Genomic DNA, 27,924 nt, shown 5'->3' with positions numbered 1-27,924 from the left:
TAAAAGTATTTAAAGTGACGTCGTGCAAGAAACAGCTCGAAAATGAGGTCCATGTCTATCAAAAGTTACATGATCATAAATATGTTTTTGTTTTATGTATTTACTTGTATTTCTTGACTGATGTGTTAATATTATGTTATATTTTGTGTTTTGCTTGACTCATATGGGTGTGAATTAGCGAATAAAATGATGAAATAAAAAAAGCACACACACAAAGAAGAACAAAAAAAAAAAAAATAACAAGAAACTTCGCATGCTTGACAAATACAGATGAATGAATTCTGGAAGAATGCGTAATTCGAAAACAAATTGAATTTTTGTAGAAGATATATATTCTGTCTTCATAAAAAAACAAAGAAAATACCATTAAAAATTAACTAGATACATGTACAGTTAATCATTAACAGCATTTTCCGTTTATATCTTATTTGACTATATAATTGTACAAATTAATCATGTCACTTTTGTACATGTTATTTTGTATTAATGTTCTACCGTTTTTCTTAAGTAAATAACAATAAGTATGTTACACGTTGTTACAATGCCCCAAGGTTGGGTGACTGTTGTTGCAATGCATAAATTATGTTACAAAAAAGTCTTTACTATAATGTATCGTTACACACAGTAATGAAATTACTTTTAGTTATAATTTGTTCGAAAAAATGTTTCTGAATAAATTATGATTTTAAAAACAATTAATTAGACTTTAAATATACTTTGCATTTATTCTTATACGTATGGATGTCACGATTGTGCATAATTAATTTAAGCTACTTGAATATTTATTTGATGTTAAACTCTTTAGACCTCTTTCATTCTCGTTCTCTGTGCCCATATTTGTTTAAAAAAAAAAGAACATGGCGCGTTGATTACGAAAGTCCGAAAATAATCATGCATTTTTTTTTCGAAATCTGTTGGTTTCGAGCGAGCAAGATCGGATCCTATATACATGTAGTTTACCATACATACAATATGGGGGTTTCCCCCCCATTGTTAAAGGTTGTTCAACGACCCTCAGTTGTAGACACATTTTCCTTCATGTTTTTTTTGGGATATGTGCATCATATAAATATGAAGCAATACAATACTCTATTTCATAACTTTATGCTCACAGTGCATAAATGAAAAATTAGTAATTATATTGAAATTATGGAAACTTGAAAATGTCATTATGGAAAACCGTGCTAGTAACATTAAAACAAGTGTTTCAATCGTGTCGTCTTGCCACATAAACTTATTGTTTATTTAAATTATGTACTCATTTCTTCACCTCCCAATATTAATAAATATAATTATATTGAAAATTACTAAACCGGAAAATTATAGTGAAATTCTTCCTTTTAAATCATCGACTATTTGAAGTACTTTCAATGCATGGATTAATACACCATGCATTATTACGAATATAAAGAAGTGTTTTATGTAATATCAACGGAGCAGAGTATACCCGAACGGTAATCAGAAACCCGAATGTATAGCAATATGATAAAGTGGGAACTAGTGTAAAGGAAACATTATCAAACATTGTTGCTCAATGATCATTGATGTTTCAACGTCTGACGTAATACTGCATTGAAAGTAGATCTAGACATGACTTTTTTCTTCAAATTAGTACCAAGAAAAACTCCATCAAAAATATTTCTCTTCAGTTGTTTGGTTTTCTGAAAAATTGTAAACAGATCGGAGATTTGAATGTAAAATATTATATATAAACATGACTGATTTACTCGCCAATGACCACGTGCATGATATATTGTTGTTGCATCTTATAACAGAACTATAGAAGAATACAAGTGTTTGTTTTTAATTATCAAAGAACGATTGAATAATTAATTTTAGCTTTATATCCAGTCGCAAATATTTCACGCATATCGACGAGGAGAACACGCGAAACAATAACGTAACCTAGCAATTTCTGTAATGTTGACCAATTGGAATGAAGGACTGATGTTTGCATTGAAGGAAGAGAAGGTATAGGAGGAATAAAGACAGATAACACAAACGAATTGTTTTTTTCTCAAATGATGTTTTCAAAAATCAATTTAAGAGTTTTCTGGCTAACATAGATCCTTTAAATGAAAAAAGTCGTCCATTTTCTGTCTTTCAATAAGCTGTATACAAGAATACAACTTAAACGAGAAGAAAATAAGGGATAAAGAAATCTGGAGAAGAGAGAAAATATTCTCGCCGTTCACGTTTTATTAATATTTTGCTGTTCAAGTTTCCTTTAAGATTCTAAGACAAGGAAAAACAAATCAATATTTGTGTTTCCTTCCTCCATAAAAACCCGATGTTTTCATGTCTACCAAACAACTTGTTTGAACATACTTGGTTAAGAACTGTTGACGTCTAGACATTTCCCAATGTAAAGACTAAGCACAATAGTTTAAAGAAAGGCACTGGCTACGATTACCCACAAAAAAGTAACCATATGAAATATTAACTATATGTATTTCCGGAATGGGTGCATGCAACAGTATTATTGTTCATTGTTTTTCGGAAATACACTACTGCAATTAGTCTTGGAAGTAATAGTAATAATTTGATCGTTTACGGATAATCGTCGCCAGTGCTTTCAAGGGAATCATTCTTTCTGCCTTTATTCACACTCTATATTTTCTCCTAGGAGACATGGAAACATCATGAAACATATCCTCGTCTCATGGGTTGTCTGGATACTAAAAATCCATTGTGACAATTCATTTTGAAAAAGCATGCATAATTCGAATACAAATGACGTATTAAAACATATGATCTGACGATATAATTATCTTTTGGACTAGCCTAGGTACAATTCGTAAACCGTCGTTATCTTAATACATGTATGTGTGTTTTTCTATATTTAGAATGGGAGGATGTATATAACATTTCGTTAGTACCCGGCAACAAATCTGTAAATTTATTTTCACAAAGATCAATGATATTATCTAGCATTTAACTATTCTATTCATAATTTAAATCAACAACCTAGATCTTTCGGATTATAATAATCTTTAGCGCCCTCTATTCAAAACTGTTCCTTGTAGAGTGATCGTAGTGGGCTAGATATAACGACTGGATTGTTCGGGTTAAGTAATCTTAATGGGTATGTGATTGATCTTAGTACCCTTGAAACCCTCAGAAAAGATTTACTTGTAACATTTGTATTGATAGAGGAGGCGTTTCCCCGCCTCTTTGTCCAGAAAATATGCATGTAAAACATTCTTTGATTTTTGACTGCTTGAACCCAATTTTAGCCATACATGATACCCCTCCCCCCAAATCAAACTGCCTCATGCCTGCTCATTCTTTAGTTGTGTAAGGTAAAACTGTCCTTGTATACACAAGCGTCATTGTAAATACATGTAAATGGTAACTGTAACACATTTTAAAGCTTACAGTCCACATTCTTTGAACATTATAATTTAAACAATGTGTCATTAGGGCCTGAAGCTAGTGTAGGTGCTGTTGTTCAGTTAGCAATAATGCATCAAAATCAACGCAAACGATCCGACATTTTTCATGGATAGCCTGAACTATAAATTATATTTTTATTATTAGTTAATGATGACTTGAAAATTGTATGATTTCCCCTTTTGCAGCCAAGCTTCGTGTCATTTTAATTAATGAAGGTTGTTTTCTATATACTAAAATTCTTAGTGCAGTTCTGATATGGGTATAGAAAAATGAAGCAAGGAGGAGCAACGCAAATTACATAATTGACGCACAAATCGATCTGCATGACGTATAACAACATTCGTTTAGTGCATTTGCACAGTTTCAATTGCACAGCCTTTTTATCAATTAATTTCATTACATCGTATACAATTTAAGAACATTCTGGGAGTTAAAAAAAGTATGCACGTAACAACTGCATGTTGATAGCCGATCAAACATATAAAGCCTATAAAGGGCAACTCCTTGCCTACCACCGATCAAACAATAGAGTCTTTGAAAATTAAACATATTTCCATTGCGTCCATGTTTTAAATAGTACCAGCTGTTTTTGAAAATTGTGAAAGAAATTGCTTAATACTTTTTCCGATATGATCTGCTTGCATTTTTATTTGAATACAAAATACATAATTCTTGTAAAAACACAAATAAACCAGACATTTATTATATTTCATAAATGAAAAGTTCATTTTATATTGCCACTTCAAAGGACATTATATTGCATAAAACACACTCATAATAATACTCGACGAGTCCATAAATAAATAGTTAAGATATACAGCAAAGTAAAGCGTTGATTTCCCAATTAAACAACAGAGCAACCATGGTTTGATGGTTCGATTGAAGAACAAGCTGACATATGTTTTGGCTTACGACGTGCTGTGTAATACTATCTGAAAAGACAGGAGGTTTAAATGCTGTTTGATAATATTTTCTCAATTCTTTGTATTTTTTGAAGTGTTGACATTTTATCTATAGTCTGAAGATTTTTGCAGACAGCTGGTGAACAAGTATACAAGTATTAACATTTTTACAGGTTTTAAACACTTGATCTTCTTTGGTACTTTGAAGCATTTACTTAGAGATTATTGGTATTTTTAGTCAAATGGTTGTTTATTTAAGGGCTAATTTCGTACTGATACTTGAGACGGTTGATTTAAAACAAATCAAAGCACTCAAAATCTTGTTGGAATCGTGTCGCTAAACAGGTTTCACCTTTGGCTCTAAGTCTTGAAGCCCTCTTAGTATCAAATGTTTGCAAATTTGAGGCTTTTTGAATTATCAGTGTTTTTTTTGTTATTGACCCGTTATGTGAAGAGGTCAAGTGTTAATTTAGAATACGCGGTAAACTAGTGCAGGGTCTGTCACTTACAAAACAAAATGTGAAACATGTTTCTAAACGAGAGAAAGACAGACACGAGAATATAACATTATTATTGAAAATGGCAACACATTATCAGGGATTACATAAACATCAGTGTAATTAGATTGTAACTAATGTGACGCTTATCTAAGAGGAAGTACAATTAAGTTTATGCGCTTTCAAAATTCAGGGTGACCCTGCTTAACCGAATACTTAACTTTGTAAGAGTTATCTCCCCTAACACTGTTTTTCTTCAATTAAAGAACTAATGTGACGCTTATCTCAGAGGAAGCACAATTAAATTAATGTCCACACTTCGGGTAAAATCAAATATGAGTTAACATCTTTCAAACAATAAAGGACACTTTACTAAACAAGTCTATAATATTTAGGCCAAGAAATTTATTTCGGCTCCCAAATAACTTATATTGTCCTTACAGAGACCTTTTGATTTCAAGCACCTTTTAGTTTTAAACGCTCCAATTCCAATGAGAACATTACTTAAATATTGATCCATTGTGAATATCTTGTTGAATCATATGATAGTGACTCTATATACCTTTTTGTCAGATAATTAAGGGACAAAAAAGAAAAAAGTATACCTTCCATTGGGGATCCAAGGGGAATATTTTTTTTGGGGGGGGGGGGGGGGGTGGTTGCGGCTTCCTTCTGCCTTGAATGCTATTGAATGAATCGGTCATCATCTTAAAGTGCATAATATGTATATAAATCTTTCACATCAAGGCCGTGACCCATACCCGTAGCCAGGAGGGGTTCGGGTCCGAACCCCCCTTTACAACAAATAATGACTGTTAAAGTCAACGTTCATTTCGAATTGTGACTGTTAAAGTCGAGTTTTTGAGGCAAAATAACCCCCCTTTGGAAATTCCTGGCTGCGGGTCTGTGACCTATAATTTTTACATTGAAATTCAAAGTCATATGTTTGTTTTGCTATACAAATCAAATACTAGTACTAGTATTTGATCTGATCGCTATTTTATATTTAATGAATCACAACAGTTTCCGTGTCATAAACACATAATTCTGTTAAATAATCAAATATTACATTTGAATGAGCAAACAATGTTATAAAAACTAAACAAATAATTCGTCTGATTATAAATCTTCAAAGTAAGACAACAGCCGTCGGAACAGAGTGTGAAAGAATAAAAATCGTTTTAGTCAAATAAAAAATTAATGATAGAAAAAAAAATGTATTGTCGGTTTCTATAGATTAATATAGGTTAATTAGATTCAGTTTGAGGCTGGTACTATTTAATATGGTTTTAAAATTATGCATGTTGTTCCCATGCATTTGGACCGAGTATGTAATTATCAATTTTCTCAATCAATCCATGAATCAACGATTCAATCAATCAATCAATCAATCAACCAATCAATGGATTATTCGTATTAACATAACAACGGGTATGATTGGTCACATTGGTAGAATCAACTTCCTATAAATGCCAGTACTTTTAACTATATTCATACTCTTGGAGTGAGTATACATGTAACTATATTGCATTCACCTTGTCCTTCCTCGTATGTCCCGTCGCCGAACAAACATTTCCACACCACTTTTCACAGGTACAAAATGTACCACTGAACAGAATGACTTCATATTTGGTCAACAGCTTGGCATGGACTCGTTTGCACGTGGGAGCACTTTTTGGACAGCAGGTGTATTTTTATATGCCATTGTCTGAAAGGTACATGTAGCTGTTACAACTTCAAACTCGGATAGTTCTAAAAAACCTATGTAACACGTGGTAATAATGGTATAATTATGTATGTTCAATAGCATAAATTACTGTAGAAATAAGAAATTATTACATTGTTTATCACGTATATCAATCATATATTTAAAACATATGCCAATCAGTTAACTGTGAATTCAGCAGACGAGAAATATTGTGACGTATCTGTCGTTTGGTGCAAAGTTTACCACACAACATGCAATGAAAATAGATTTGATATGCATGGGAAAATTTAATCAGCTTACAACTGCAATAATTATCATTCACGTATCGAACTATCATCTACGTATCTACGAGGGTCTGAATTAGGGGGTCGGGACGGTGAAGTTCTTCTTTTCTGTTTTCTTTATTTTACAGCCGATTTCATTGATATTGTAGGCAAAGGTAATATCTTTGGTTAGCTTGCTTGTTAGCTGAACCGTGAAGTCATTATTAGGTCAGATATACTACCCTCCTTTCGAAGTAGCCTAGTCCAACAGACAGTTAGATTGGTTTTATGTTGGACTAGTCTACTCTTAAAGGAGGGTAGTTTACCTCCACTAATAATGACTTTGAACACGGTTCAGCAAGCAAGCAAGCTAACCAGAGATATTAACTTTGGCTACACATTCAATGCAATCGGCTGTAAGGCCATTTTTCTGTGTTTATAATTTTGTCCTGTACTTCTATCAGCACATATTCCATTATTATCTTTTTTTTTTAATTTTGTGGCCTATATTTCTCCATCTTTCTGTTGATCCTATATTTTGAACATCTTAAACCCCATCTACACCCCAACGACTACGTATAATATTTAATCGAAAGAAAGCAAAGAAGCGATAGTTTGTGTCTGTAAATTCATCCTTGCGAGTAGCAAGATGAGTTTACACTTATTGATATATTGAAAGTGGTTCTTCCTGAAAATGCATGAAATATTCGTCGCTGGACCTTAAACAACTAAAACATCAGTCGAGTTTATTGAGAGTGTCTCACGTGCTACACACATCTAAGGAATTTTTTTTTAATATGAGCTCTGGTTAAAGACTCACCAAGAACTACTTCTTGGTACACATATGCTAATAAATGTATAGTATTAAATACTAGTATATGGATTTAGATATACATGTACTCCGTAGTGAAATATGTTAAGTTTTAAGAAATTGAAAGTATCTAAAAGTCTAGCTTGATGTAAGTATATAAACATAAAAGCTATTATCTTCCAAAGAAAACTCATTTGGCAAATATCGAAAGAAAGAAATGAGCAAGGATTATCAATAGAATCAACACTATCCATGATTTTACAGCTAATTTCCAAACGCTTGTAAAATAAAACTTTGGTAGGCTTGGTTGCTCTGTTTGTTTAAACGTTAATTCCAGCTTTGTAATTAACATTGACATCTTCAAACAATACATATAGGCATATTTTAACCTGTATATATTATATTTAAAGATAGGACTTTATCCCAATTATATAATATAATTATAATTGCATTATAGACAAACAAAGCAAGCAAGCTAAACAAAGTCTTGCTATACATGCATTAGGAAATTAGCTGTAAAGTTATCTACATTGTATATATCGCTAAATTTAGGGATTAATTGTCATCTGAGGTTGTAATTTTTCTATGTTGAACTGGGGTCACATCTTGATATAATAAATAACAAATACTGTATTGTCATGTAGATCATGTCCACAATTGTGTCAATCATAATGACCAATAGTTGTTAATTTCCAGGTCATTTGGTCTCTGGTGGAGAGTTGTCTCATTGACAGTCTTATCATATCATCTTATTATGTATAACAAACATATAAACATAAAACTGAAAGCAAAACAATTTTATTTATATATAGTATATATGGATTACAGCCGATTTCATTGAGTGTGTAAGCAAAGATAATATCTTTAGTTAGCTTGCTTGTTAGCTGAACGGTGAAGTCATTATCAGGGAAGGTAAACTACCCTCATTTCGAAGTAACCTAGTTCAACAGACAAATAGATTAGTTATCTGTCGGACTAGTCTACTCTTAAAGGAGGGTAGTTAACCTCAGCTTATAATGACTTCACGTTTCAGATAGCAAGCAAGGTAACCAAAGATATCAATAATTACTTTTACCTACACACTCAATGAAATCGGCTGTTAGGACCCCCTGTCCTTAGTCTTAACGCATGCTTAATAAAGGACCTCGAGCCTTCTACTTCTCTGGAGGTATCTTTGCTGAGAAGATACTTAGTTTTATGCTAAAAAGTTTTCTTGTTATGAATTAAATAAAAAATCGGAAAAAGTTCTTTAACATATGATAAGTTCCAGAATCTGAAAAAAATGTTGCGTGTTTTAGTAATAATTAAGAAAAGTAAATACACGTTTTTACTACCTCATTTAGAATATAAGACAAACGATTATCGCGAGGACGTACATGAACTGAAAGGTTGTATTTACGTTGAAGATGAATGTTATGGAAATGTGTAAATTAAAGCACAAAAAAACGTTAACTTCTTTTAAGTTGCTTTTTATCCTGCTTAATAAATGTGATGGGGACATCTTAATGGGTAATACCACTCAATCTGTCTGATTTTGAATTAAGAAAACTTTTGTGTCATGGAAAGGTAATGTTTAATCCACAAAAGACACATTTGCAAGGCTTTAATTTTTAAACTGTTCAGTACTGAAAACAAAATTCCAAGAAAAAACAGAAAAAGAAAATAAATGAGAAAGTTTATTTCTAAGATTTATGTATTAATTAGAATTTGACTCATTTAGGTAAATTACTACATAATCCGACCCGTCACAAATCCTTGTATTACATTAATCAGTTTGATAATTATTCAACAACTATGTAAGATATATATATTCATACCACATCTTCTATTTTTTTTGTATTGGATTTTTACTTAAAATTTTGTTAAAGTTGAAACAGCATTACTATACAGTATCGGTTTTGGTCATTCTTGATGACCGTACGGTGACCTTTTATTGGTGTACACCCTCATCCTTAAGTCTCTGGTGAAAAGATTTTATTTTTGACAATCATATACCAAATCTTTTTCTTTTTTTAAAAAGTTACAGCCGATTGCATTGCGTGTGTAGCTAAAGGTAATATCTTTGGTTAGCTTGCTTGCTAGCTGATCTGACCGTGAAGTTATTATTAGGTAAGGTATGCTACCCTCCTTTGAATGAATGAATGAATGAATGAATGAAGTTGTAATATTTCTCATAAACTACAAATTGCATAGTTACAGAAAATATATAAACAATTACATTAAATATTGAAGCACATGTGAACAATACAAACATTAACATTAAATTACAAACTAACCAGGAGGAGTGACCCTCACATTTATAATTTTTATAAATCTACAAAGTTTTTCAAGAACAATATACTTATAATTAGAGCTCATCAATTGTTGATATTTATAAAAGTATTTTCGAAGTATGCCTAGTCCTACAGACTGATAGATCGGTAATCTGTCGGACTATATAAAAAAGAAGATGTGGTATGATTGCCAATGAGACAACTATCCACAAAAGACCAAAATGACTCAGACATTAACAACTATAGGTCACCGTACGGCCTTCAACAATGAGCAAAGCCCCTACCGCATAGTCAGCTGTAAAAGGCCCCGATAAAGTCTACTCTTAAAGGAGGGTAGTTTACCTAACCTAAGCAGTCAATTTTATGTTAATAATAATTTATATGGCTTGTGATTATTGTTACTCTTTAAGTATACAGTACATAGAGAATATATAGCCTTGCCTTACATGCACCCTGACACTGGCCTGACAGCATATGCCATTGAGTTTGTTACTCAAGGATGCCTTTGAGTTTGTTACTCAAGGGCATTGGCTTTGCTCTAAATATTTCACGTCTAATGACAATATGTTTGTATCCGACATTAAAGATAGTGCCTTTAATAGTATATGCAGTCATTACAATAATTAATAATAATAAAAAGATAAAAATATCTTAATTGTTATGTAAAAACATTTAGTATGTAACAGAAAAACCCAACAAAAACAACATAATACAGAAAAGAAATAACAATAATATCTCAGTTGTCTAACTTTGACGTTGTTCCGACAAGATGTTCCGATTTGCTTATAATTACTTTCAATGTAATGTAGGTGTAATTATACCGGAAGTGTTCTTCGCGAACCGACTACCATAAAAACTATTGGTTTCATATTTAATTTGTGATACCTTTTAGCAAATTTTAAAACCAAAGTAGTAACATTTCGTCGTACGAATCTTAAAACGACGTATCTCCCATTTGTCTAATAACATGTTGGGAAATTGAATTTTAAGTTTAAAAGCACAATATCATTATCATTTGGCAGAGACATCAAAAGACATCATCGAATTTAAGTACACGAAGAGTGTCTCTATATTCGAATGTTTTTCAAGTTTTATTGATAAACGAGCAAAGTAGATGATTTTTAAAAGCATCCGCTTTTTTGGAGATAGAATGTGACATCCCTACAAACATGTTATGTTTAAACATTTATCCCTAGCATAGATGTCTGGAAGAGATACCACATGAATTTTGTATTGTGTATTTATCCCCAATTCTGGACTGATCTACTAAGAATTTCTACAAGTACTGAGTGAAAACCATTTAAACATTTTAAGCAAAGTGTTATTTTCTTAAATTCTTTTACACGCAAAACATACCTGATACATGAAATAGTAGAAATATAACACTATAAAAATATACATCTTTGAACTAGCTAGATAAATAATGTATTGTCGACTAATAAGTGTGTTAATACAACAGTGAAGTTCTGAAAAAAAAACGTGTAGGGTGTTATAAAGTACAAGTAGGTAGACCATTGCACTTGGGTAATATATATTTCCACTTTTATAAAAAGCGGCCTTGGAAAGTTTCCCCGTGCTTGAGGCGTATGCTCTTATGTTTTTTCAAGTTATGGCGTTGAGATGAAGAACATCAACAAAGAGCCCTGTTCTATTACTTGTTTGTGCTGTTTTGCTGTGCATATAGTGTCAGTCTAATTAAAACCCAATCTCTCATCGCTCCCGTTTTCTGATATGTCGCGTGGGAGCTCTCTCATCGCTCCCGTTTTCTGATATGTCGCGTGGGAGCTCCCACGCGACATATCAGAAAACGGGAGCGATGAGAGATTGGGTTTTAATTAGATTGATATAGTGTTTATGTGTTAAGGATGGATACCCCATATCCTTTCTTTTCTTTTACTTATAACACAATAAGACTGAGTAACACGACGAATTTAATTTAATCTCGTTCTGACTTCTAGAGAAGGAGTTGGCACAGGCACTTGTCTCAGATTATTTTTCTATATACCTTAATTTAACACTGTCATTATTTAATATAATAATATATAGAAAAAAGTTCTGAGATAAGTGCCTGTCCGAGTTGGTCTAAATCCTTTTTAAGAAGATAGTTTTAATAGAGAAATCTATTTGTTTCTGTCTTTACAGAGCTTATATGACAAATTGGGAAAAGTTCCATAAAGGCATTCACCAGACAGCTTTATACGACCCAAAAGATCAAAGCATCAATGGTTTGTTAAGAGATATGACTAACGAACCAATTATAGATGTAGGTAAGTAACACACAACCAGGAACTGTAATGCTGCACATATATCTAATATATACATTGCTTTATAAAATTTTGTCAGATTACAAACCTCACCAACACATTATTGTATTGATCTTGTTCGTCTATATAGAATTTATAATTGGTCGAGTGCTTATCATTTAAAAAAAAACCAACAGTGCAAGGTTGTTCCCCCTTACGAATTGACAAATGTTAACCGGTCTAACTAGGCTTTATCCTAAATCGCCTTTTATTTAAAAAAAAATAATTATGAAATCTCTATGTCAATCTATTAACAAAAAATGTCGTTTTTGACATCCCAGAATGATAGTAGTTGATAGTATTCTCGTGTACCACACATTTTGTATTCATACTAAGCAGTAAACAAGTCAAGGAAAAAATTCCGTATGCAAATGCATGAGGAACTAAAAGACGGTTATCTCTTTGTAACCGGAAACACTTCATACCCTTCTAGAGAAGCAGTTGTGGTTCTTCCCCCGAGTTTTAGTTTGGCTGTTATAAAGTTTATTTTCTGTGTAGTGTTTCGTCATTTTTAGTTTCTTGATGTCATTTTGTTGTCTTAAACTGTTTTGAAAGATAGGGATGATACTAAGGTGCAAAGAAAAATCATTATGCAAAGAAACACGAACTCTGCTAAAAGCTGGTTGTGAATTCATGTGCTCTGGAAGGGTAAGCGGTTCCTACCCCACTTATTACACCCACCGGCTTTTAATTTTGTTTGGCTTCTTGATATGCTTGTTCTTTATTTTAGTAATTTGACTGCGCACGTTTAGCACGCATATCTTAAAATAAAAGCTATGAATTTAAACAAAACTTGCTGAATATACGTTCACTAAATGTTAACTTAATTATATTTTTAATAAGTTAAAACGTTCCTTTCGTAATTTTATTCCTGATTAGATCAACAATTGAAGTTGTGAGAAAATAAAAAGCTTCCCGAACGTCTCGTATGACTTCCTTTACTGTGACAGCAGACGAATAATTATTACCGCGTGCAACTTCGTTACTTCATTATAATGCCGTTAATGGTGATTGTTTTGAATAAAGAAGCATGTTAGGGTACTTAGTGCAGTAATATAACAGATGTTTTATCGGGAGTTTTTTTTTATCACACATGTACAGGTGACAAAAAAGAAATATAATATTCGCAGGTGATTTTTTTAATCTCGCCGTGTTCATCATGATCAACTATTGATCTTTTCTAATGTCGTTCCAGACAAGAAATTTTTAATCCGGATTTATTTAGTATTGAAATGAAGGAGGTTTAATTAAACTTTTGTGATACGCATAAATTAATATTATATAGTTGTGAGTTCGGTAAAATATTCACTGCATTGAAACAGCCGTGACAAATTTTTAAATTGTGCACTTAATAACCTTTGACGCAAGAACGTGCAAATGTGTAATTGTTCTAAAAATAGGAGATCAACGTATACAATCGAAACCCCAGATTACTACTTTTGCTTCGAAACCGGATTATATAAGAGGGTAATTGTATCATCTGCGGATTGAACGCTTACAATGGTTTTCCATAGATCTCAATTATAGTATTCATAATTTATTTCATTGCTAATTTACGCAAACACAAACGGACGAACAATTACCATATGATTCCCAACAATCAGGCTTCTTGTAATGTCAATATTCCACCATCAAGAACTACAATGACATGGGTAGAATTTTAGTCTGATAAACATTAATTATTTTTTATTATGATAAGTTTCGAACTACCTTCCAGTAACTGCGAAATTGAATACTCTTAGATCAGTGCTTTGTGTCTTAAGTACGTTTATATAGGTTTGTTTTGTTTGCTTTGTGCAGATCTGATTTTTTCAACTAATTCTTATACTTTGGTTGTATGTTGTTCTTTTACACCAAAGCCCAAGGTAAGGAGAGGGTCGCTTGCCCGCAAACATGTTTAATCCTGCCACACTATGTATGTGGCTATGCTAGTTTAGGAATCTATTATTCAGCGGATGTCTTTCGTCGCTGTTTATCAGATTTCAGCTTTGCCTCACATTTGTTCACATCGCCTTAAAAAAATCTTAAAGTATACATGCTTGGCATGAAACGCTTTTGATGAGTATGATTTAGGAAATAAAAGAAGTGGGGATGTGTAACATCGAAGGTAAAACAAATAGTGATGTTGGATATAAAATGTATACATATATACATATATAGGGCTTAAACATTGTGATCTTGTGATCCCGCCCTTCCTAAAAAAAAGTGAGAATCGAGAATTGAGCGCTCTGTATCATCCTCTCATACATTCACTCATTGTCAATGAAACAGAACCCACCATCTCAGAAAGATGAGAAGGAAAACGATACCTTGATTTCTACACACGATCTTCATCCATTCAGCAAAAGGTCTATTACAGAAATAAATATTACTAGTTTTAAATTGATCTCTATGAGCAACTTTTCTCACTAAAATAATGGCTTCAAATGCACTATTGATAGGAACATGATCATATTACTTTATTCTTGATGAGATTTTTTTAGTTTGCGTATTCATGGCATATGCGTTTTCTATTTTTTTTGATTAGTACAAAACTATGTTTGCATTGCACAGTACGATTTTACGTAAATTCAATAAAATATATGTTGTCATTCAATATTAAATAAACTCATCATAGATACCAGGACAAAATTTAGTATATACGCCAGACGCGCGTTTCGTCTACAAAAGACTCATCAGTGACGCTCGAATCCAAAAAAGTTAAAAAGGGCAAATAAAGTACGAAGTTGAAGAGCATTGAGGACCAAAATTCCTCTTTACATTCTTCTTTCTCATTTTATTACAGAAATGAAAGAAGGCGGTACACAACTAAAGCTGATTATAACTTTTAGTGACGAAGGACAAGCTTTATTTAAACCAATGAGGTATGAAATTTATTACTCATATTCAAACACATTAATAAAAGATATGAAATTGTAAATGAAACAAAAATGATGATCTATAAAATGTGTCCTTGTTGTCATTGCACTCAATATTCATATGTTGAATACAAAATATTTCCATTTAAAATGTTAGAAGATCAATAATTCAAACGTAAAATATTTTAAATATTAAGATAATTAGAATTCAAATGACAGTTTTATATTTTCATGGTAGATTGATTATTGTCTTTTTCAAAAGCTTTTATGATAATTGTCCAGTGTTGCAAAACCATTTACAATCACACAAGTCTTCGCTATGACAGCTTTTATGTATACCGAAAGCTCATTAAATGGTATATTTGCTGATATATATTTATACATGATTACACAAGAAAAATGATATATACTTATTAAGTTCACACCACATTAGTTAAAAGTACGTGCACAAACTACATATCATAAAGATATACATGTAATACTTAGAAAAAAATTACAAATGAAGAAGTCATAGGTCAATGAAATATTAATAAATGATGAATTAATAATTTATTAATTTTGTAATATGTATACATTTGTATGTGTATGTGTATTAGTCATCAAGATTACCATTTAATGTTCTTTGTTTCTTTTTTCATCTACAACAAGCTACGTAATTAGCTTGAAGAATAATTAATATATACATTAATATATACTTTTATATATACTGGGCCCTAAATCATATTTAATTCAAAGATTTTTACGACCCTAGTTTTATAAGCTCTTCAAATATTTGTACTCTCTAGCGTTAAAGTGTTGCAAATATTATGTGAACTATATAAGGAAAATCTATTTGGCTGTTTTAGTATCTAACGCATGATGGATAATTTCAATAGTTAAGATTGACATCTGATAGGCGTCGACTTGCTGTTTCTGTACGACCCATCATATAAAGTGTGCAATGTGGCACGTTCATGGTCTATTGTTTAAGACCGGTGGCTGCAATGCTGAAGATCTTGTGGCTAATTCTTACTCGGGTGTCGGAAATTTTAGTACATCAGTAGAACCCAGATGGGAGTTTTAACTAGATACTTTTGGGTTCTCTGTTCTCTGTCCCTGGCATTGATATTCAATAGAAGTACTGATGCCTGCCAAACTGATGTCTCATTGAAATCATATATACTCTAGAAATGTCATATTGAATTTCATTAAACATTATTATAAAACGTTATATTAGAATATATCATTTTGAATTTTAGACATTCCAGAGACTACGAAACATTGCCAGACCATTTTTATTTTACCGATTATGAACGACATAATGCCGAAATAGCAGCTTTTCATTTAGACAAGTAAGTTATATTTTTGAGTCTAAACTAGGCTTTCAGTTTCAGTATGACCTGTAGTTGTTCACCTCTTTATGCTGTGACTTTTGGAGGAGTGGTTTTGCACTGGCAATCTTATCACAAGTTCTCATTTGTGTTATATATATGAAATGATAAAAAAAAGTTAGCAAAAATACCGGACTCCATGATAAATAAAATAGGGGAAGTCCATAAGATCCGACAAAATCAAATGCTAGATTAGTATTAAATCAATGGAACGTTACGTTTATAGGGAATGCCCTGTACATTATAGCAAAAATATCGCTCAACTTGTTTGTAAGTGGTGCATATATGTATATGAAACATTCAAGGAAATATGAGCAGTATTTTTAACATTAAGCGCGAGGTTTGGCTAGCCATAGAACCAGGTTTATACAAAATGTCCTCTACAGTATACCAAGTCAGGAATATGACAGTTGTTATCAATTAGTTCCTTTCTATTTATGTTGTTTTTGTTGCACTGTAGTGTTTCTGTTGTTGCGTTGTTTCTCTTTTATAGTTGATTTGTCTCCCTAGGTTTTAGTTTGTAACCCGGATCTATTTTCTTTTAATCGATTTATGAATTTTGAACAGCTGTATACTACTGTTGCCTTTATTTAGAATAAATAAACCCCGAAATGTGTCACTGACTGATGGCCGAGTATATTTGTTGTACTGAGTCATGATGGTTGATACAGGAAAAGTAGTAATTATGTCATCGCATCTGAATAACCCTAGTTTTTCACCTTGTTAATAAAATTGCATTTTCTAGATTAAAACATGTACAAACGTCTCCTTCTGTAAATTCACAAACTATTGCGAGGTTTTTATCACTGGGGATAATGCAAATGAATGATTATCGTAATAATAAGAACTTATTTCTGAAAATTTTAACTGTATGAAGATTATCTTGACATTGCAATAACTAATCTGACTTGCATTTGAGTCAAAGTTACAAAATCGCAATAATTTACTTACAGTAACTTGTTTTGCGTTATCAAACTATATTGATTTGAGGTTTTGTTGACGCAACGGGTGCCTGGCGTTAGCATTTTTAATCGTGGTATCTATGACAAGTGTATTTGTATCTAGCCTTCTCTGGGCGGGGTATCAATTTGAAGCAACTTAATATAGAGAAACATAGAAAAGCCATTTAACAAGTAAATCCCCCTTTCATGTAAAATATGCAGAAAAAAAAACCAAAATGAAACAAGAGATAAAAAGAAACATTAAATATTTCAAGTAAACCTAGCATGACATCGTGAAAATAAAGACTTCATTAAAGATTCTTAAAAAATCTTTAAAAAAATCTGCATTAATTCTACGTACAATGTACCACAATTAGTTAATAAGATGGCATGCCGGTTATAAATTTTAGGGAAATTCCAGTTTAACATAACGGCATTGTTGTGACACATCTTGTACCATCTTGTGTGATGGACAGTGTTATATTTCTATTTTTCGTCTAACGGACGCTACAAAACTATATTGTGTGAATGTCCAATTTGTCATCTTTGATAGTGGCATTTGACTATAGTCCGTAGCCGGATTAGAAAGTAAAATGTGACACCTGGTTAAATTAGATAAAAACGTCCCGTTTGTCCTCATGACTTTGTGTTTATCTTATACCAGTCTGAGCTAGTTGATGGTGACTGCACACATGTAAACAAACATCCATTATTTGAACACAAAAATTTTCTGTGAACCTGACATTTAACACGTAGAGACTGATGTATATCTTTTTGTAATTGTTTGTTTATACATTATAATTAATAAATAATCAGAAAACTAAGGTTTCAACTCAATCAGGCAAAGTTGATCTTATATAGATTTGAGGCCACAATTAAAAATATTTTGGTTTGTTAAACCCTACCCAAAGGTTGAGACAGTGGGTAGGTAGGTAGGCATTTTCTTTTCTTTTTTTCAAAAAAAAGAAATTGTGGTATCGGGTGTTTATTAGTCATCATGCCTATTTGATTAAAAAAAAACTTCTTCAAATCAGGACAATAAAAGAATTTGAGTAGGCAGCTTTTTTCTTGGTAGGTAGGGTTTGGGCAAACAAACCTATTCTTTTTTATGGCCTGACTATCATTTTTTATGTCCTTTGTTGGTCATATAGCTATTCGTCTGTTTCTGTTGAGTGCATGTACATCATTAGCTTTAAAATATTCGGATTTGATCGTTCCCGATGAAGGTGATTTGGATGTTCCTTTGTTTTTTTAGAGAACACCTATACTCAGTAGTATAAACAATAAAAACGAAACAAGGGACACGTAAATCGAGAGAAATGGTTTATCAGTCGAGGCATCTTTACCGTGTAACGTCCTTGCGTTGTAATTAGCAAATCTTATGCCATCCTGTAAACGGCTATTCCAGTATTGTCAGCAGTTTTCATTTATTAGAAATTTAATAAAATATGCATCACGTGCATATGCACCGTTAGACAGTAGTTAAAGTTGAAGTAATGTTAACTCTTTTCCATAGTATAAGCAATAAGACAAATGACTAAGGAACCAGTTAATTAGTTTATCATGTTAATTACTATATCACTTGTGTGTTTATAATACTAATGAAGTTGTAATATATCACTCAGAAGATGTCCTCGTCGCTGACATTTATTATACAATATTTATAATATTTATCATATTTTGAACGACGTGTGATTATTATATGTATTTTATGACAATAAATACATACAAAAATGCTTTCAAAATAGAACATTAATGGCAATAAATAAAAATAGCTTTTGTTTGCTATTTTAATTTACAGACTGTTATGCAATTATTAATATAACATTGCTTATTAATATGGAAATATAATAAATTGTCCGTTTAATTTGTAAAAAAATTAACATGGTGTAATAAATTAGTAACATTTTCTAGCTTAAATCATCAAAATCAAATATATATTTTAACCCAGATCACATATATTACTTAAATAAAGGCAACAGTAGTATACCGTTGTTCAACACTTGTAAATCTATGGACTAAAAACAAGTATAATTGATGTTATTAAGAAGACGACAGACGAACTTTGATAAACTTAATTGTTTTAAATAGCTCATTATAACGCACATGACATACCAGATTCATCAGGATGTCAGAGTTGTCTACCTTTTACCAAAAAAAGACATGTCATTGCTCAAGGTCATGTTTTTCCCTGACTGCTAATGACGAGTTTATAATAAATCCGTTGGACGTTTAGTGTATACCGATAGATTGTTGAGTCTTCAATTCAAGTTTATTTAGTTGTTATTTTGGCTTTGAACTAGCTTCCAATAACATCAAGTACTCGCGGATCTGTGCTTTGTTCTTTGTGTCTTGTGTGTTTTTGCTATTGTATAGATCTGATGAGTTCAGGCCGTTTCACCGTATGGTCTTTAATTTTCCACCACTGTCATAGATAATGGGAGGGCTCGGCGCCAGCAGACATGCTTAAAACATGTCGCACATGTCGCACCCCATGAGCATATAATTTAGTGGTTATCCTTTTTTTTCGTTTATCATATTCCTTTTATGTTTCTTCTTTTGATCATGAATAAGATCGCTAGTTTTCTCGTTTGAAGTGTTATTCAATTTGTTATTAGTGGATTTTTAAAGCAAACTATGCGGAATGTTATGTTTCGTCATGTGGTAGAACATGTAGAAGTGTCTCATTGGCAGTCATATCACATCGTTATATTGTTTGTGAATACAGTATTACTCAACGTAACGTAACGTTTGCTAAATGAAGGCTAAAGTAGTAAACCGCTGTTTGACACTAACACACATAATGCCATACATGTGCGAAATTGAGCTAGCTATGAAACCAGGTTTCATCAACCATTTTCTACACAACGATAAGCCTTTACCAAGTCAGAAATAGTTGTTTTTCATTTGTTTGATATGTTAGAGTTTTATGATTGTGCCATTTGTTTAGGGACTTTCGCTATTTTTGTAATTCTACATTTTATGGACTTTTAAAACTCCCTTCCTTCTTCTGGAATAATCATAGTTTTACAAATCAACATATAACTTGTGCATAAATACATTTTTGTAAGAATTTAACTAGAAGAATGAAAGGGGCTCAGAAGTTATTATTATGATTCATAAAAAAAAAAAATTTACAGAGATTTTGACCCCTCCAGTTCACAAAAGTAAAATTATGCTTTCACGTATATATCACACATATTTTAAGCCATCTAATGTTTGAATTGAAAAACATGCCACGTTTAAGACCTATGCTATATTTAGGTCTGACGTATTCAGGAAACTAGTTTTAAAAAGAAGAAATGTCATGAACATAATTTTGAATTATAAACAGCAGACTTGCTTATCTGGTTAATATATTATTTTAATGCATGAATTATGCGTACACTGTATTGTCAACGCCTCATAGTTTTCTTGGAATTGTCGACCAAACCAGATCTATGAGGGTCTGGATCGATTCCTACATTTCTGAAATTTTAATTTACTGGGCATTTATTTCTTTATCTTTAGAAGTAATGCTTGTTCTGTAAAATTTTCATGAAAATTATTTGTATAAGTTGTAATACATCACTCAGAAGATGTCCTCGTCGCTGACATTTATTATACAATATTTATAATATTTATCATATTTTGAACGACGTGTGATTATTATATGTATTTTATGACAATAAATACATAAAAAATGCTTTTAAAATAGAACATTAATGGCAATAAATGAAAATAGCTTTTGTTTGCTATTTTAATTTATTTTGACTTTAGATTTAGATATATGTCAATGAATAAATCCCTTATTCTTTGCACTTTTGCTACCCATTACTCTTCATACTTTTGCATCCCATTATTCTCTATTCTTTATTTTGTTGTTCATTTTTCTCTTTACTTTTACTAATTTTATTTTAATAGTTATTGTACATTCTGTAAATCCTTCCATACCCCCAGGTCATTGATATATTTGCGATTCCATTTCGAATATTATCAAATGTCTTTATCCACTAGATGTATGACCTTTGAACACCGGTATATTACTGTTGCCTTTATTTGTTACTCTCATTTATTTACATGTATTATGACACGAAAAGACATATTCCTTTGGTATCTTCTACATCCTTTTTGATTCATAATGCATAAAGATGCAGTTTAAAAGGAAAACATATGGTTATTCAAAACTTATCAACTATTTTGTCCACCTAACTATAGGATATAACACTCAAGGTACTTGTTTACCTCTGCAAGACCTTGGCCTATTTATACTAGCCGAACTCAAAATCAGGGATCTATCAACAAGGCATTTTTACGCAACATTTATTTTTCTTATGTTAAACGCTATATATGTCAGAAAAATGATGTGTTTACTTATATTTACATTGTTTACAACTACATTGAACATTATTGTATTAATGGAGGTTTAATATGGAAGAATGTTTACGGTGATCAATTATGAAATTGTTAAGCCTTCATTCACTATATTTATATTTGTATACTAATTTCAAAGTACGTCATTTCACTGATTTCCAAAAAGTGGGGATGATAGATACACCTATTATACTAAAATAAACATCCAACTGTATTATCAAATATAAATCTGACTTTAATTTCAATTTAATTAAATACCTAATACTGTAAACTTCTGAGAATAGCTGTAAAACATCCTCCAAGGAAACATGTTTTAGATAATACTATTATGTTTATAGTTATTGTCACGTTTATTAGGACGCGATGTGAAAAGAAAACATTGTAAAAAGGTAAAAAAAAATACCGCACTCCAAAGAAAAATTTGAATCCAAAAGTCCTTTGTCAATCAAAGCTCAAGTACACCTAATAGATAGAATAACAATTGCCGTATTCCTTACATGGTACATACATTTCTTTATGTAGACAATCGTGGATTAAGCTGGTTTTATAACTACATGTAGCTAACCACTCACTTGTATGACATTCGCACAGAATTATATTATATTGACAACAATATGTGAGCGCAAAACAAACTCACACATTGACAACAATATGTGAGCGCAAAACAAACTCACACATAGTAAATAAATAAATGCAACGGTAGTATACCGGTGTTCAAAAGTCACAAATCCGGGTAAAAACTAAAATCATGGGAAACACATCAATTGTAAGAGGAAAACAACAGTTAATTTAGAAACACTGAAGTACAACAAAAACAAACGCCAACATACATAGAAACGAAGTATCTGATAACAACTATCAAGATGTCAAAAACTTGGGAACAACAGTCAACGAAGAAAAACAAAATGGCGTATACACAATCTAGAAAGGAATGGACTGTTACAGAACATCAAATGTTGACGTTTCAAGCCTAAGCGAAAGTTTTAGGGATATGGTAATTGCTGAATATTTCATATTCCTGAATCATATAAAAAGTTAAACTCGCTTAATGTCCTTCTGGAACAAACGGTTTTTAGATTATAATTTCTTTTTGATTTTGGGTAATACTTTTCATTCCCTCAAGACTTTATCAATAATAAAATGAAGATCATGTTTGTTTTTACTGTTTCTAGAGTTATTTCCCTTTACCCATCAAAGTTCGAATTCGAGCTATTTCGGCATGAAGTTTAAGTTTTTGTATCGTTGTTACCAACCATACAGTGCAAGTTAAGTTGTTATTTTTCTTTTGCATAGTTGTTTTTTGCTCAAAATCATGTCCCTGAATTTTATAGCATGACGATAACAATAATTACAAAGAATAACCTACTTGTTAGCTAGAATCTTACACATACCTTCTTCGTATTGTAGTCTTAGAAAAATAAACAAAGTGCATGAGATACATTATTAAATACTGATTACTTCTTTTTACAAAGATACATTTATTTTTTCAGAGTTTTAGGATTTTATAGAGTTCCACCAACTGCCGGTAGAAAGGTTAATATGACATATGATATCAAAAGATTAGCAGATCGCAAACTAGCAAAAACATTCTTCAAATCTCCAGGTAAGTAAAATTCTTACATAGATAGCATATCCGTGAAACAAAGTCTGCATATATTAATTGTATAGTATGCTTATTAGTATATGTTTGCTACAAGATAATAAAACATAATGATATGCACGGACGTCGCTAGTGGAGCCTGGAATGCTAACCCTTCCTGTGCACCTACAATTGTTACCGTAACGTCATCAGGTTTTTAAAAGAAAACAGTTTAAGCGGAAGATATGAAATTTTTTTCTGTACTTCCGTATAAAATCAGTCTTCACATGTCTAAAATATGGAGATGAACTGGTAAATATCACGATGATTTATAACAAGGAAACATAATTTGTTTTATTATGTTAAATGTTTTATGTGACGTTCTTAATGTATCAATTTTTATATGACGTGTATCTAAATTAATATTCTTATTCTGAACTTTAAACCATTAAAAAGTTGAAACCATAGCTTGTAAAATATAAAGATTTGATCAATCATTTCTTTTTATCAAATCTAGTTATAAGCTGTATTGTCTAAAAAAAATAAATCATTATGTATTGCATTTAATGCACAATAAGAGTATTTTGAAGAGTGATGAATCGTTGATTGTTAAACAGTGCCCAACTAACAATCAGAATTAGGCCAAAAAATGGTCTGCCAACTATTTACCAGTATTTGACTGTTTAAAGTTTATATGGCAATACACTTTTGTTTGAGTTTTTAATAAAAAAAGTACTAAAAACCAAAAACAATGAATTTGAATTTGTTATCCCAAGATAGAAAGCTTATTTTGAAAGGCTGCTCATCGAGATTTTAGCACAAAATCAGTTATTAGTTATACTTATATGAAACAGTTGAAATTATTTTTCTTTTGAAATTATATTTTTTTATTTAGCAAACAACGTTTGCTTTCATGGCGCCTGCTCCTACTACTGTGATACAAGTCATGCTATTTGTGGAAATCCAGACATGTTAGAAGGTTCCTTCGCTACATTCCTCCCTCCTGAAAAAATAGCTGCCAGAAAAACATGGCGGAATCCATGGAAACGGTCCTACAGTAAACACAGAAAGGCCTACTGGGAAGCTTACGACGACCTTTGTGAAAAGGTCAAACAGCGTGCGCCATATAACAAAGGCAGACGGCTTCTTGATCTCATAGATATGCATATTTTTGATTTTTTTCAAGGTAAAGTATATATTTACAGTATTCGTATCCCTATAGGATGAACTTAAAAGATTGCAAATATGTTGTACGTTCTGTTCTGAAGATCTGTTTAGGGGCAACGACAAATCGTTGATACATTACTTTACATTTTTGTAGTAGAAATTTAAAAGCTGCATAATATGATTGTATAACCTGAATGAAAATTGGAGCGTTTTTTGGTTCTTTAAAAGTAATGTTAGATCAGGCCATACGTATTTAAATCAGATTGCATATAAACTTCATTTCCGTGAGTTATTAATAAAATATGGAAAAACGATCGCGAGTTATGATGTATTTAATTTACCATTACATTCTCTTTCTATCTGTTGTTTTTAACTTCAATTTTGATTAATGGAAGATGAACGCCTCCAATACATAAAGGCAACAATAGTATCCGCTGTTAAACATTCACAAATCGACTGAACGAAAACAAATCCGGGTTACAAACTGATATCGAAAACAACACATCAACTATAAGAGGAAAACAACGAAACAACAGAACATTGAAGTGCAGCAAAAAGCAAACGACAAGACAGCATACATAGAAACGAACTATTAGATAATAACTGCTATATTCTTGACTCGGTACAGGACTATACCACGTTCATTGATTCGGCGATAATGGATCCTATGTACACGTTGTCTTGAAAAAATGAATTGCATTTTTATTGAGTTATTTATTGCTTCATTTTTTGTTTTAAATTATTTTTCAGGAAATATGGATAGACATCATTATGAAACAATAAAAGATTTTGGTAATAATACATTCCATTTGCATTTAGACAATGGTAGAGGGTAGGTATATTTTATATATATCATTTATTCATAATTGAAATAAACATGTTTAAAAAAATATGTTGTTTATACGTTAAAAATAAGGGTGATACTAACAAAGATCTGCCTTAAACACCAGATGTTTACCTACAAAACTATAAAAAATTCCTTAGGAAAGCATTTTGTTGAAAGTTTAGAATAAGGAGGTGATATGTGGTTTGATTGCCAAGGAGTCAAATATCCACCAAAGACAAAAGGACGAAGGTGACAGAAAATAGAGGTCACCATGCATATTTCAAGCTATTCCATACATAATTCATAATACATGAATAATATATAAAAGCACCAACTGGCATGTTTTTTTGTTAAACTAATTCAATCCGTATTTTAACAAATATTGCAGACAAAGAACAACAACATGCATTCCATTATAGATCCCTTGTTTTATATTGTAGTCCTGTGTTGTCATTTTGATGTTATATTTCACATGGCCATAAAAGTGCGAGGTTTGGCATGCCACAAAACCAGGTTCAACCCACCATTTTTTCCTTTAAAAATGCCCTGTACCAAGTCAGGAATATGGTCATTGTTATATTATAGTTCGTTTCTGTGTGTATTACATTATAACGTTGTGTCGTTTGTTTTCTCTTATTTTTGAGTGTAAATTCACATTGCGATAAGACGTGTCACGGTACTTGTCTATCCCAAATTCATGTATTTGGTTTTGATGTTATATATATATGTTATATTTGTTTTTCTCGTGGGATTTTGTCTATATGTGTTACATTTTAGTGTTATGTCGTTGTTCTCCTCTTATATTTAATGCGTTTCCCTCGGTTTTAGTTTGTTATCCCGATTTGGTTTTTTGTCCATGGATTTATGAGTTTTGAACAGCGGTATACTACTGTTGCCTTTATTTATTGCTGTTTGAGGTATTCAAAATATTTGTGAATGTGATAACACACATAAAGATGAACAATGGCGGCAAAGTGTATAGTTACTTAATTTTTTAAACCAATTTGATATATCAAGATCAGTATACTATTCAATTAAGTTCGAGTTTTAATGCATTAAACGTTCAAAATTTTATTTGATAAATGTTGCATTTGGTAAATGGGTTTAAGTTATCTATTGATTAATCTTTTTTCGTTTTAGGTTTGGTAAAAGCATTCATGATGAAATGTCAATTTTGGCTCCAATCTATCAATGCTGTCAAATCCGTTACTCAACATTTCTTAAGTTAGCAAAGCTTTATGTTGGACCAGAGAAACTTAGTTCTGAAACAAGATCTTCTCTGTCCATAGATTCCATAAGTCCCATATTAACAGAACCTCATTTATATGCCTTAGACAGGCGTGTTATCAAAGTGCTAAAAGAGATATACACATGCATAGAAGATGGTAAACCAATTGATGAAGTAATTATTGACCGATAACAGTCATTGTAGATGAAAGTTGATTAAAGAATACATTTTGATAACAACCTCTTGATATTGATAATCTGAAAAAATTGCAGAAGATGTTTAAGGTCAATAATATCTACCGTGAATGGGCATTGATAAAGGGATTGGATTGTGATATGAATGTTTAGATATACGATAATCTGAATAATTGAATAATAGTACTGAGTTGGTTATAGACCGAAAATGTTCTTATAATATAGTACAAGGGATCGAAAGCTACAATATATCTTACATGTCTGTAACTGTTCAAACATTGATATTATATATATTTGACAAATTAATTGTTTGTTGTTTTATCTTAGAAATTTCAAAATCGTTGATATAAAAATGTTCAAGATTACACAGCCGGACACAGATTGCCAATCAATTTCAATGAGCAGATTGTTTAAGGTTTTTGATACTTAAACCGCCTCTTTTATCATCCAAATTAAAAAAAAATCATATTTAGCTACATTTATTTTGATGCATCATAATAAATTGACAAGGGTTAAAACATTAAGTATTTGTCAACATTTGGTGAACAGTATATTTTACAAATACATCTTTTTAAAATTAAATTGCATTGCATTAGCATACAAATCTGTGAAAAATCTATTGAAAATTGATACGGCTATTATTATCTAAATATTTAAATGTAATTTTTACGTATACATAGTATACTAAAAAACTTGGTTGTCAGAATTAATTGATCACAAATTCGTTACCAATTAGGTAAGTTTCATTTTATTCATCATATTTTTCATTTTGTTTTGTAAAATCTGTTATAGACACATGTTCATAGTTTATGTATCATATTGTAACCTTTTTTAAAATTTGGCTCTCTTTAGATTTGCATAAAAACTTGCATCAAGTTATATAATACAAAGACATAGTTATCAATCACCAACTTGTAACTCCCATTGTCAAAATGTGTCATGTCACTAAGTCGTGTTATGGGAATGTGGTAAAATGGTATTTATTTATTTGATATATTTTCTGCTATGAAAATTGTCGTTTGTGATTTAGGAATCAAAATATTGAAAAAGTTTCAATTCAATGTCTAATTTCTAGATGGGAATTGTTAAAACCAAAGTGTTAGCTTTCTGTTTTGGAAATCAACAGCCTTTTGCATGCTTTATTTTTGCATTTAGCTTGCGCCATTGAGTATTTTACTAGCTTTTAAGGGACACACAATAAATCTGGGCAAACATAACTACATGAAGGGGTCACATAGTATAATAAACGACTATT

The 27,924-nt window shown here is 31.6% G+C and overlaps 1 protein-coding gene across 2 annotated transcripts in view; it reads left to right on the top strand.

Annotated features, from left to right (window-relative positions):
* LOC143044516 (extracellular serine/threonine protein kinase FAM20C-like) overlaps positions 1-27,681 on the top strand; it is a 45,052-nt gene extending 17,371 nt beyond the window's left edge. For both annotated transcript variants that reach the window (XM_076216572.1, XM_076216571.1), the window contains 7 exons: positions 11,993-12,117; positions 14,939-15,017; positions 16,250-16,342; positions 23,166-23,278; positions 24,150-24,440; positions 25,172-25,253; positions 26,388-27,681. In XM_076216572.1, coding sequence (XP_076072687.1) covers positions 11,993-12,117; positions 14,939-15,017; positions 16,250-16,342; positions 23,166-23,278; positions 24,150-24,440; positions 25,172-25,253; positions 26,388-26,667 — 1,063 coding nt within the window. In that variant the 3' untranslated portion in view covers positions 26,668-27,681. The remainder of the gene's footprint in view (positions 1-11,992; positions 12,118-14,938; positions 15,018-16,249; positions 16,343-23,165; positions 23,279-24,149; positions 24,441-25,171; positions 25,254-26,387) is intronic.
* The last annotated feature ends 243 nt before the right edge of the window (positions 27,682-27,924 follow it).

The sequence above is a fragment of the Mytilus galloprovincialis genome, chromosome 9 (assembly GCF_965363235.1).
Source record: "Mytilus galloprovincialis chromosome 9, xbMytGall1.hap1.1, whole genome shotgun sequence".
In the NCBI taxonomy this organism is placed as follows: domain Eukaryota; kingdom Metazoa; phylum Mollusca; class Bivalvia; order Mytilida; family Mytilidae; genus Mytilus; species Mytilus galloprovincialis.
Note: the sequence above shows the minus strand (reverse complement) of the source record. Positions and strands in the feature narration are given on the sequence as shown.